The sequence below is a fragment of the Ceratina calcarata genome, unplaced genomic scaffold, assembly GCF_001652005.2.
Source record: "Ceratina calcarata isolate Rehan_Ccalc_2016 unplaced genomic scaffold, ASM165200v1 scaffold294.2, whole genome shotgun sequence".
In the NCBI taxonomy this organism is placed as follows: domain Eukaryota; kingdom Metazoa; phylum Arthropoda; class Insecta; order Hymenoptera; family Apidae; genus Ceratina; species Ceratina calcarata.
This window is the reverse complement of record NW_017151812.1, coordinates 264129-275118: the sequence shown is the minus strand read 5'-3', so window position 1 is coordinate 275118 and position 10990 is coordinate 264129. Positions and strand designations below refer to the sequence as shown.

At 34.8% G+C, this 10990-nt stretch overlaps 6 protein-coding genes across 11 annotated transcripts; 3 read left to right on the top strand and 3 right to left on the bottom strand.

Moving 5' to 3' along the window:
* Positions 1-6: 6 nt before the first annotated feature.
* On the bottom strand, positions 7-3029 carry LOC108623925 (uncharacterized). 2 transcript variants are annotated; one of them, XM_018022796.2, is made up of 4 exons: positions 2746-3029; positions 1609-1646; positions 859-1107; positions 7-394 (listed from the first exon to the last, which is right to left on the bottom strand). In XM_018022796.2, exons 1-4 carry the CDS (start codon positions 2747-2749, stop codon positions 332-334), a joined length of 354 nt encoding a protein of 117 aa, XP_017878285.1. In that variant the 5' UTR covers positions 2750-3029; the 3' UTR covers positions 7-331. The 2 variants fall into 2 exon arrangements, with proteins under 2 accessions (XP_017878285.1, XP_026668511.1); XM_026812710.1 differs by lacking the exon at positions 2746-3029 and adding an exon at positions 1797-2392.
* A 969-nt stretch (positions 3030-3998) lies between these two features.
* Slbp (Stem-loop binding protein) lies at positions 3999-5680 on the top strand. Of its 4 annotated transcripts, none has more exons than XM_026812705.1 (4): positions 3999-4250; positions 4315-4566; positions 4650-5213; positions 5281-5680. In XM_026812705.1, exons 3-4 carry the CDS (start codon positions 4681-4683, stop codon positions 5432-5434), a joined length of 687 nt encoding a protein of 228 aa, XP_026668506.1. In that variant the 5' UTR covers positions 3999-4250; positions 4315-4566; positions 4650-4680; the 3' UTR covers positions 5435-5680. The 4 variants fall into 4 exon arrangements, with proteins under 4 accessions (XP_026668506.1, XP_026668505.1, XP_017878282.1 ...); XM_026812704.1 differs by having other exon boundaries at positions 3999-4260; XM_018022793.2 differs by having other exon boundaries at positions 3999-4566.
* LOC108623922 (uncharacterized) lies at positions 5677-7902 on the bottom strand. The gene is made up of 3 exons (XM_018022792.2): positions 7229-7902; positions 6719-6995; positions 5677-6216 (listed from the first exon to the last, which is right to left on the bottom strand). Exons 1-3 carry the CDS (start codon positions 7375-7377, stop codon positions 5809-5811), a joined length of 834 nt encoding a protein of 277 aa, XP_017878281.1. The 5' UTR covers positions 7378-7902; the 3' UTR covers positions 5677-5808.
* A 35-nt stretch (positions 7903-7937) lies between these two features.
* On the top strand, positions 7938-9354 carry Pglym78 (phosphoglyceromutase 78). The gene is made up of 4 exons (XM_026812669.1): positions 7938-8158; positions 8375-8872; positions 9047-9226; positions 9329-9354. Exons 1-4 carry the CDS (start codon positions 8059-8061, stop codon positions 9352-9354), a joined length of 804 nt encoding a protein of 267 aa, XP_026668470.1. The 5' UTR covers positions 7938-8058.
* Positions 9216-10255, top strand: LOC108623924 (ras-related protein Rab-24). The gene is made up of 3 exons (XM_018022795.2): positions 9216-9520; positions 9614-9888; positions 9956-10255. The coding sequence occupies exons 1-3, from the start codon at positions 9462-9464 to the stop codon at positions 10069-10071; spliced, it is 450 nt and encodes a 149-aa protein (XP_017878284.1). The 5' UTR covers positions 9216-9461; the 3' UTR covers positions 10072-10255.
* LOC108623926 (S-adenosylmethionine mitochondrial carrier protein-like) lies at positions 10218-10983 on the bottom strand. 2 transcript variants are annotated; one of them, XR_001916570.2, is made up of 3 exons: positions 10855-10983; positions 10583-10790; positions 10218-10477 (listed from the first exon to the last, which is right to left on the bottom strand). XR_001916570.2 is itself a non-coding variant. In XM_026812714.1 (2 exons), the coding sequence occupies exons 1-2, from the start codon at positions 10938-10940 to the stop codon at positions 10679-10681; spliced, it is 198 nt and encodes a 65-aa protein (XP_026668515.1). In that variant the 5' UTR covers positions 10941-10983; the 3' UTR covers positions 10642-10678. The 2 variants fall into 2 exon arrangements, 1 of the variants encoding a protein (XP_026668515.1); XM_026812714.1 differs by lacking the exon at positions 10218-10477 and having other exon boundaries at positions 10642-10790.
* Positions 10984-10990: the final 7 nt, after the last annotated feature.

The following is a 10990-nucleotide window of genomic DNA, read 5'->3' as shown; positions in this document are numbered from 1 at the left end:
ATACAGATTCCGGCCACCAAACTCGGAAAGTCCAGAGCACCGGTATAAAATCCAATCGTTATGATTAATTTCAAGAGTAGATAAAAAACGGACGAACATTAAATACTGAACATAAATAAATGCGTATAAAAAAATGTCTTCGTATAATACTGTCATATGTTGTAGTACAATATTGGACGTTTTATTAATCCATGAATTATTTGATTGGATTGCTAATTTGGAAAAAGATTTTAGAATGGGAAATTGCAAGCTTGAGCATTAGCGGGGGACCCGACGCGATCATTTCGCAAAATTGCACGCGTTCTTCGGCCGCGCTGTGCCAATTTCACATCTACTTCTCAATGAAGTGGTCCACGGTGTTTTCATCCTCCTCTGCTTTGTTTCTGAATCGCTTCTGTAAGAAAACAAAACCGACACCAGTCGCGTTACACACGATGCACATGATGTTATGAGTTGACGATGATTGCATGATGCGTGCATCAATAATAAAACTTAGCTTAGCTTAATCGATCCGCATGATTCGTTCAAGTCCAATTGAAAGTTCTGTCGGATTTCATATGAATTTCGTAACCGTTCAAAGCCTTTTCCCAATTGTTTAATACTTGGATTCTTTTATCGACTTTCAATTAGACCTCGTTCCACGAAAACTTAATCGCATTAATGCAAAACTCGTAAAATATAGCTGAAGCATGTAACAAGCTCCCTTTAATCAAACGATTGTGTTTTTATCTTATCTGATTCATCCCAACTGGTTGCACCCGAGTATGTAACTCCTCGTTCGCCGTTTCGTGGCTGAATTTTCTCCGTTGTTCGACCAACCGCCTTTCGCAAAATTTCAAGGCTTCGCGAATGACTCACCATGATCCGGTACTTCTCTTTGCACGCGTATTCCGTCTCGTCCACGTCGTTATAACAATCGCTCTTGTAATCAGGCGGGATCGGTTTCCCTTCGAACTGGCAGAGTCTCGATAACGGTTTCGCGTTCACGATCATCTTCTCAAAGCCAGTCGGCTTCGATTGCGGACAGTAGAATACGTCCGGTGTGTTTTTGTCGAACACGATGCTCTTCCGCATCATATCGCCAGCCTCCGCGGTCAGGAGAATCGTCTGAAGAATTTATTTCACTACTCCGAATGATCTGTTACCAACTTTTACTTAGAGAAAGTTTTTAAATCGTGATCGCATGTTCAGGAATACAGTTACAATTTGAAATAAAATAAACATTATTGAAGTAGCTGTAGAATCGTTTTCAATCAACATGATTCGTACTTGAATCGTTAATTTTACTTTCCATTCGTGAAAGGATCAATATTCTTTAACGCGCGAGTTTCCGAGTTTTACGCAAGAAAGCAAAGTACGCAGTTTTTCTTTCTCGAGTTCGACTAGAGTTATGCAAAATCGAGGAATAGAACAAAGAAAGTGCAAAAGTTGAATGCGGAACACGTGAATTATCGTGGTAGTACGATTAATTATGATCGTTTGTGCAATGATAACTTCCCCGGTTGATTGGATTCACCAAATTATAACGCGTATACCAACAATAATTACTCCTGGAAGTGAAAAGTAGGATAGTACGATCGTTGAGATAGGTATCTACCTAATACTTACCATGAGCATAGTCATCAGACAGAAGGTGTACATGTTCCCTGAAAAATAAACAGACGATAAATAATATGCACCTTTTCTGCACGAAAGGGAAAGTGACGAAATAATATGGTTTCTAGAAAAAGAAGAAACGAAAATGAGCGATATCGATTACGTATAAGAGAACTGAAGTAAAAAACTTGAATCCTTACGCAAGATATAACTTATGGGCATGTATCATTATTAAGTAAACTGGGCCACTGCGAGAAAGAGTCAATGCCGTGCTCTCTTTTCCTCATCACAACGGCTCAACGAAAAAAGCATCGAAAGAACTACTAAGGATATAATCAATTATTTATAGCGATCGTGGAATGAGATGCATACAAGTCAAGGGAAAAGCATTATGCTTCCCTTGAACTGATCTTCGCCTCTAGTTTATCTAACTGCAAATGGCATGTGGGTGGGTACGCTCAGGCTAGACATTATTTTTATCCGTCTGATCTACTATCGATCCTAAGCATCAGTCGAGCGCGTCTTTTCCAAGGCCGACGAGGTCGCCTATTGCGGTTCCGCGTGGTGCATTCGATCCAGCTCCTGCCTCAGGACACGTTCAACTGATACCCTTTTGACATTTCGTTGACTGCGGTGTCGTTGGTTACAAGTTAGATGAAATAGAAATAATATTTCGAAAATGATTTTACAATTTAATTCAATTAACATTTAGTGGAACGTTCAAAGACAAAATCTGTTCATTTTCTGTTTAGAATTTTATTCGTTCCTGGATCATTCATAATTTCTATTACGATTGTCAATAATTTGAAATAATTAAACTTAATAATTAAACTTGAAACTAGAAATGAAGAATTGTGATGTTCGAAAGTAAAAAATGTTCACACAATTTCGTTAAAAATATTAGAACTGTTAAAAAACATCATGGACGAATCGGGTATTAATAATGTTACGTGGACAGCATAAGCGCAATGCCTAACATGCTAGCATGTCTCATCCCGCATACCTAAACGAAGACGCAAGGTATTGTTGCGTGGGTTTCAACTTTTATTTGTGCAGGTGATTCTCGGCACGTACCTTACTTTCCACGTCGGACGCAACAAACTTTAAACTCATTTCGGATGAGTTAACGTGAATGAAATAGATACTCACCCATGCTGGTGAATGCACTTTGTACCAACTTGGAAACACCTGTTGATCCACGCGAGACGGCGTCTCTCCGTTGACTGAGATTATACTTACAGCGGATTCGCGCTCCCCGCAGGCACCGAAAGTGGATGCCGTTACATTATACAGGATATATCAAAAACGTGGGACTAACAATATTCGTGATACTGTTTAAGGTAGTAGTCCTGCTACAACGGCATCCAAAAGTCCGCTGTTCATAATACACGGACAACACCTGTATTTCTTGATGAAAGCAAAAAGAAAATTTTGATTATGAGGGTACAGCTTGAACCTATGGACTCGATGCCCCAGGTCCATGCTTGAATCTTCTCTTCTAGACCCTATTTTCCTTACTCTATTTCATATAAATTCTATAAATTTGCAATTCTTGCAATACTCTTACTCACAAACGATGACACTACCTATTCTAATCTTTACTATTATATAAAGAGGAAATATTTGTTTATATATTGGCAAAAATCTTAAAAACGATTTAAGTATTTATTTTAGCTTCCTCATTTTTTCCTCCTCAATTTTCAAAGAGCTCGTTTAGTCTTCGTCCCGCGATTGTGAATTGAACGAACAGGTGACTAGGTTTTATTTTTATTACAAAAGGAATTCATCTGGATATTAAAAAAACATGTTCCTGCATAATTGACCACGTCCGAGGATTTGGGAAGGTATGGTCATAAATGTGGGTGTTGGGTGGGCAGTTAGGTGACCTTGTTCTTCCCATATTCAGGCTGGATAGTATCATCAGTTTATACTGACCTGTATTCGGATATTTGATCTCTCCTTTTTCTTTCTTGTTCTCAAAACTTCTGATGTAATTATAACAATTTTTTATAATTGCTAAGTACCGTTTTACAGTTTGCTTAAAGAAAAATCATTAATTTATTGATTATTTCAATTATACATTTCTTTAGCAAACATACAAATAAAATGATATTCAATCTCTATATAATCTGTAAAAATTTGACATTTAATCTGTAAACAATGTATTTCAATCTGTACAATAAAAATCAATTTTAAAATCTTAAATTTTCGTGCTTTCGTTAGTCACTATAAATTGATCATCGTGAATTAATTTGTAATTACCGAATAGGGGATGCGAGCTTGTCAAACAAGAGACGGTAGGATTACTAGTAAATGGACATATTCAATTTCGCAAAACGAAACTTGAATTTGAAATAAATAAGACGTAGTCGCATTACACAAGTTATGGTGAAGAAACATTGACAGAAATGAAATTTTGGTCGATCGTCGCCGTTGTACTTGTAATATACATGTTTTACAAAGATCAACAGCGTCGAAAGAATTCGAAATCGTTCAACCTAATTTAAATTCAACACTGGAAAAAGATCAATGAGATCAGAATGACCAATCAACGAAGAGGCAAAAGTTATCATTTTTATGAATAAGTGAGAACGTTCGAAGAATTATTTTCTCGCAAGACAGATCAGTGCTCTTTAACGATTATTTATAAAAGTGTAAGAAAAGGTAAATAGAAATTTTGATATAGCAGTGTCAACCGTATTTATGTAATTCCTGAAGGTGCACCAGAACTTAGGACTACCAGAAAAGGCGCGTACCGTAGAATTCCCAAAACACGTACGGACGAATTCTACTGCGAACAAGTGCAAATAGTTTCGCGCGCGGGAACATTTAGTACTTCATAATACAAGGAGAAGAAACGTGACAGCCTTTTCAAGCATCCGAATATTTCAGTTTCATATTAGAAATACGTGATTAACTTCTTTCTGTTATGTTTTAATATAGTGTATTCATTTAGGTTATTCTTGTTAGGTAAGATAATCACGTATTTATCAGGCTCCTCTCTCGAGTAAATAACCACTTTCGCTTGAAATCGATCAATTGTTCTATTGTAGTCAATCTTAAAGTACGTTCAAAGAAATTAAAATGGAAATAGAAACGCATAATTCGTTGGTTCAAATGACTGATGAAGACGATGATCTCCTCAACGAAGCCATTTGTATGAGCTCTAACGCATTGAGTAGTGTAATAGAATCTGATAAAGAAGATCCAAAGAACAAACCTACAGAAACGAAGGATTCTATTACCTGCGTTAATAAAGTTGAGGAAAATGAAAAAGTTGTTAGTTCAACCGTAAAAGTTAATGATAGATATAAATGGAAAGAAAGACAAGCAAATAATGTATATGGTATAAAGTATGAAGATAATATCAGGAACAAGCCAGAAGATGGAAATGGTTTCCGCAAAAGATTTAGAGAAAACCAAACATATTACGAGGATACTAAAATCTCACGAATTAGACGTTCTAGTGATTCAAGTTCCACTACTAATTCCTCGGATGGTGGCAGAAAATCTGTAGAATATGAAACAGATCCTAAAGTATTAGCTCGTAGGCAAAAGGAGATAGATTACGGAAAAAATACTATTGGCTATGATAGATATATTCAGGCTGTGCCTAAGTAAGCATTTTCTGATTAATGTTTTCCAAGGAATAGTGTTACGTATTAATTTGTATTGATATTGTAGAGAAAAACGTACAAAAGAACATCCAAGAACGCCACCAAAGTATATTAAATATAGTAGAAGAGGATGGGATGGTATGGTACGATCGTGGAGGAAACAGCTCCACTTGTGGGATCCTTCAGAAGACGATAACGATACTAATTCAAATGAAGTTTAAGTTTATTATGCTTTATAGTTCCATGCTTTTTTATACTTGTATAAAATTTAATCTGAACAGTAGAATTAGATATTTAATATGAGTTTTCGTACGTTCTTACATGTACGTGAACAATTCTATATGTTAAAGGAAGTTGATCGCAGTTTAAATTAGATGAAGTTAAAAATATGTACATGTGTCTTATAAGATGAAAAGTTTTTGAATGTACGAGCAGGAAAATGAATAAGTACATAGAAATGAAAGGATGCCATTTCGAAAATCGTTTATTTTATGCGTATAGATTTAATACATAGAGAAATTAAATACGTATTGTCATTATATACATACAAGTATATTTGTATCGTGAAGTCTGTAAAGTGGAAGGTCACTTGATACTATTGCAGTGTTTGTAATTTATTCAAAATACTATCAAGTTTTGCATTGGTTCTTTGCTCCATTTCATCGATTCTCTTCATTAGTCTTGTTTCCATTTCTTGACACTTCTTATCGATATACGTAATTATATCTGTATTATTCGATTCCTTCTCATCCGCAGATTGCGCTATTTCTTTTTCATTGGTTCTATTTCTAGATGAGTTCAAAATATTCATATAACATGACTGAATATTATTTGTGGCATTGTTCCCTTTGTCATTAAAATTAAGTTTAGTTAGGAAATTTTGTATTATCTCAGGATTAAATTGTATCGGAGAGACGTTATTGCATTCAGTGCTGGGCTCTGTTAAATACAGTCTTATACCATATATCCACATAACTGAATTTTCATTTTTCGTTTTCACGAACTGAAATCACATGGAAATTTCTGATTACATTTTTCTAACGTAAGAAATACATTTTATGTACAGTGACTCTCATTAATATTCGAACAGACTTAAAAACGGAATAACTGCTTTAATATTGACCAATCTACTTAATTCTTCTTTAGATATTAGGAGACTTAGTTTCCTAGAGATTCATAAAACTTTGTACATAAATATAATTTACATAGTTTAATTTTAAATTGTTTTTGTTAATTTGATGTTTAGTTTAAGAGCAGTAGCGATGAATCACACAAGATAAGACTGTGTACATATTAGTCATAGATTTGACTTGATCCTCTCTCCAACCCATGATTTCATCCTTTTACTCATCCTTGACCTTTCAGTTCACAACTACATTACTTTTCCGCTTTTCCTCATACACAGTCTTCTAACATTAAAAAAAAATGAAATTGGTTGGTCCAATATTAAAACCATTTTGAAGTGTGTTTAAATATTAATCAGGGCCAGTGTACAATCTTTCTACCTTAATACTAGCTTCGGAGGTATATGGAAGAATTGTTGTTTCCACAAAGTAGACCGAAGTATCTTCAAACTTATCTATCAGTTCTGCAAACTTTGTCGTGTCATATTCTCCAAATTGCTTGAAGAATTCTAATACATAAGCTTCGGAAACAACGGCAATCTGTGTGATTTTTTGGCCATTAGTTAATTTTATATCTATCATACACGGTTCGCTATTTGAATCAGATGATTGCACAGATATGCACGTTTCCAGAGAAACAACATCCTCGTATTCAGTTCTGTAAAGTAAAAAATGCATAATTATATTTAGAATGAGAGGAAACAAGAAAATTAGACAACAGGTTTTTATGCAAAATACAAGATTTATGGTTTGCAATTTCCTTTATCATTTAAGTACTGCAATATGCATTTGCTCTTTATATTTTGTATACTTTTATGCAATGTTTGTACTTTCAGCCCATTCAATTTCATAAATGCATAAAATCCGCAAATACTGATGAACGAGAATTACTTCAAAAACTCTTTAGGCGAAGCTTCCAAAGTCAAAGCATCACGGAACTGTTTGTTATTAGTAATTTGCCAGTTGCACGAGATTTGTAAACAATTCGTATCTAACGAGAAGGAAGTATTATCCACTTGTCGATCATTTAGAAGTTCCATTATATACACAATTATCTGAGAGATTCTTGCTATAAATCAACATGCATTATAAGAACTCCTGTCTTATTTTCATAGTATTATTTCAAATTCGTAAACAATATTTTTTTCTCTCATAAAGGTTATTTCATCTTTCACTTAATTTCCACTGGGAAAGCTTTTCGAATATTGAAAAACTGCGTTGCAATGAATATAAAAGGATTGTACACAAATAATTATATATTTATATTTTAACATTCGTTTAATCGAACGTTATAAATCGATTGTCTTTTATAACGTGTTATACGTTATACCGCGATCGCGCACAACAAATACAGTGAAAACTGACCGTAAACGTAACGATTTACAGTGGCGCGAAATATGCGGTCGCCGAAATAAGTGAATAAAGAACCGAAACCGAAATATCAATGCTTGTGAACGCACGTTGGTAGATTAATAAATAATGTCGAGCATTAAGAATAAAAGGGCGAATATATTTAATCATTAGAATAAGAAAATCGCGTGGAGATATGAGCGGGCAATAGAATGCGTTTGTGCAAAATTTTGAACACAGTGCTCACGCGATCAAATGTGATAAGTAGAGGGGGATCTCGTCGAGAGCAGTTGTGCAGAAATATTGAACAGAGATCCTTGTTCACGAGTTGTGTTTCGTCTCCACGTTTCGGTAGCTCTAGCAGTAAAAAAATGTCGAAATACACGATTGTTATGGTACGTCATGGCGAGAGCGAATGGAATAAATTAAATCTGTTCTGCGGATGGTATGACGCCGATTTGTCCGACAAAGGTAAGTCATCTTTTCGGCAACTTTGAGAAGAGAGTAGAATCTTGAAGGGCAAAAGGTCGACCAGTTTCAAGTATTCCGGGATGGTTATGTACTCTTGATTGCAGGATTTACGTCTATATATATATAAATTAATTACATATTTATATTACGATTGTTTCATAGTGAGAGAGAAATTAGACAGATATGAATAAATTTGTTGTACGTTTAAAATTACAGGTAAACAAGAGGCGCTCTCAGCTGGAAAAGCAATCAAAGATGCTGGCTTAGTCTTTGATATTGCTCATACATCATTGCTGACGAGAGCCCAAGAGACTTTGAAATCGATTCTTAAAGAAATAGGTCAAGAGAGCATTCCTGTTCAAAAAACGTGGCGTTTGAATGAGCGTCATTATGGTGGTTTGACTGGCATGAACAAGGCCGAAACTGCAGCTAAATATGGTGAAGAACAGGTTCATATCTGGAGAAGGTCTTTCGATGTACCTCCACCACCTATGGAACCAGATCATAAATATTACGACACAATAGTAAAGGATGCCAGATATGCCAATGAATTAAAGGTAGAAGAATTTCCTAAATGCGAATCATTGAAATTGACTATTGAAAGGACATTGCCATACTGGAATAATACTATCATTCCACAAATGAAAGAAGGAAAGAAAATTATCATTGCTGCTCATGGAAATAGCTTGCGTGGCATAGTGAAGCACTTGGATCGTAAGTTTTTATTTTATCAAAATTATGTTCCCAGTGAGTTCGAGAAACACATTTGAAGTTTCACAAGATCACAAATTTTTTATTCCTATAAAGAATTGTCAATATTAGTTGTTAGCGCGACAGTACTCCTTAATTAGTATGTGCATTAATCGCATTTTGTTTTTTGCTTTTCAGAAATGTCCAATGATCAGATTATGGGTTTGAATTTACCAACTGGTATTCCATTCATCTACGAATTGGATGAGAATTTCAAACCTGTTGTATCTATGAAATTCCTGGGCGACGAAGAAACAGTTAAAGCGGCAATGGCTGCAGTTGCTGCCCAGGGGATGTATGTTCTATTTTTATCAGAATGTCAGCAAAAAATCATTTTAACAAAATTGATATAAAATAGCAAAACTGAGAATTGTTTTGACTTAGGGCTTATACTAATTTAAGCCATCTTGTTTCTCTTAGTCCGCGACATGGAAGGAATATTCTAAAATAAAATTAAGATTTGCACTGAGAATTGTCTAAGAGGTGCATCGTAAACAAATTAACTCAGTTCCGCTTTCCCTAGACTATAGGTGCTGTGTTTGCTGCTAAGCAAATGCAAATCGATGGAAAAAAGATTATCATGGGAATATGGGACACAGCAGGCACTGAAAGGTATTCTTCAAAGTCTATTATTGTTTTCATATAATACTAGAAATTAGTTGGATTATACTAACAGTTGTAGCTTACGCGCATGTATGATTTCAGATATGATGCTATGTGTAAAATATATTATCGCGGCGCGAAGGCAGCTATTATTTGTTACGATATTACAATGCCGGACACGTTTCAAAAAGCGAAATATTGGATAAGGGAGCTGAGAGATATAGAGGAAGACTGTAAAGTGTACATTTGTGCTACAAAAAAGGATATCTTAGAGCACGGTGCAGTTCCATGTCCTGAGATAGACGTTGTAGAAAGATATGCTGCAAGCATACAAGCTAAATTGTTTTTAACGTCTAGTAAAACTGGAGAAAACGTTGGTAAGGGTATAGACAATATCTATTCGATAAGTGTTAACATTTGATATTTATTAAAACATTTTTGTAGCTGAGCTGTTCAATGAAATAGCAGAAGACTTTATGTCTGACCCAAGAAATGTACAAAAAGTGGAGGAAGCAATTGAAATAAGCAATCAGTCCAAAAGAACAAATTGTTGTAAATAGGTGAAACAAATTTAAAATTATCATGCGTCCCACGCTTCGTTTGGTATTGCTTTGTACAAGTGAACATTACAAGTGTAAATTAATGTGTAGTATAGTATATCTCGACACATTATTACATGTAAATGTAAGAAAGACACCGCTGAAGATTATTTTTAAATATACATTATATTTTACATTCCTTCGATATACGTCGAATTTTTTTCTTGAAATATTTATTAATTGGGATATACGTAAAAAGATACTTCAAAAAGTAAGTAAGTAATAATTTTTGATTATGTCAATAAGAAGTCAAAGCTTCTTATAGAAGACTGTAGCACGTTTTACTATTAATATTAATAGCAAGATGGTGTATGTATCTTTTCATTTTGTTGTATTGCACAAGCAAGTTCTTTGTTCTCCTTGAGATCTGTAATAAGAATTGCTATGATGTATCAAGTAAAAATCTCTTTATGAGTACCTTATCGATAAGAGTCAACAGTATATAAACTTCTTATAGTATATATAGTACTACCATTTATCTAAACTATTTGTCCACTTGGGCTATACAATAGTAGCACGTACGACAAGATATTGTTTGTTATTTTATATTTATTGACACATCGTCTGATTAAGTTGATAAAATTGATACACAAAGTTCTCTAACTTTCTCGTAGACACCGAAAAACATAAAACCGCTGAGAGTGAAACCACCGACTCTTGGTAAAAAGCCTGCGAAGAGTCTGGAAATATTTCGTCAATTAATGTTTGCGCAATAGGAGAAAGAACGTAGTCACATATTCATACCCTTTAATGCCGTATTCTCGATAAACCCTATTTAGCATTACGGAAATTCTCGTTTCATCTTTGCCCACCGTTGTACTCGATAACATTATTCTAGTTTTCGCAACGTCTAAAGGATTCGTTAGAGTCGCGGATATAG

Coding starts and splice junctions, on each gene's coding strand:
- LOC108623925 (XM_026812710.1), bottom strand. CDS start 1,818: ATGCCCATAAGTTATATCTTGC. Junction 1,647..1,796: donor GCCCATAAGTTATATCTTGC/GTAAGGATTCAA, acceptor TTTATTTTTCAG/GGAACATGTACACCTTCTGT. Junction 1,108..1,608: donor GTCTGATGACTATGCTCATG/GTAAGTATTAGG, acceptor TAAATTCTTCAG/ACGATTCTCCTGACCGCGGA.
- Slbp (XM_026812705.1), top strand. CDS start 4,681: ATGGAAATAGAAACGCATAATTCGTTGGTTCAAATGACTGATGAAGAC. Junction 5,214..5,280: donor TATATTCAGGCTGTGCCTAA/GTAAGCATTTTC, acceptor TTGATATTGTAG/AGAAAAACGTACAAAAGAAC.
- LOC108623922 (XM_018022792.2), bottom strand. CDS start 7,377: ATGGAACTTCTAAATGATCGACAAGTGGATAATACTTCCTTCTCGTTA. Junction 6,996..7,228: donor TCGCCTAAAGAGTTTTTGAA/GTAATTCTCGTT, acceptor TTTACTTTACAG/AACTGAATACGAGGATGTTG. Junction 6,217..6,718: donor CCTCCGAAGCTAGTATTAAG/GTAGAAAGATTG, acceptor ATGTGATTTCAG/TTCGTGAAAACGAAAAATGA.
- Pglym78 (XM_026812669.1), top strand. CDS start 8,059: ATGTCGAAATACACGATTGTTATGGTACGTCATGGCGAGAGCGAATGG. Junction 8,159..8,374: donor CGCCGATTTGTCCGACAAAG/GTAAGTCATCTT, acceptor TTAAAATTACAG/GTAAACAAGAGGCGCTCTCA. Junction 8,873..9,046: donor CATAGTGAAGCACTTGGATC/GTAAGTTTTTAT, acceptor TTTGCTTTTCAG/AAATGTCCAATGATCAGATT.
- LOC108623924 (XM_018022795.2), top strand. CDS start 9,462: ATGCAAATCGATGGAAAAAAGATTATCATGGGAATATGGGACACAGCA. Junction 9,521..9,613: donor GACACAGCAGGCACTGAAAG/GTATTCTTCAAA, acceptor GTATGATTTCAG/ATATGATGCTATGTGTAAAA. Junction 9,889..9,955: donor TAAAACTGGAGAAAACGTTG/GTAAGGGTATAG, acceptor ACATTTTTGTAG/CTGAGCTGTTCAATGAAATA.
- LOC108623926 (XM_026812714.1), bottom strand. CDS start 10,940: ATGTTATCGAGTACAACGGTGGGCAAAGATGAAACGAGAATTTCCGTA. Junction 10,791..10,854: donor CGAGAATACGGCATTAAAGG/GTATGAATATGT, acceptor AAATATTTCCAG/ACTCTTCGCAGGCTTTTTAC.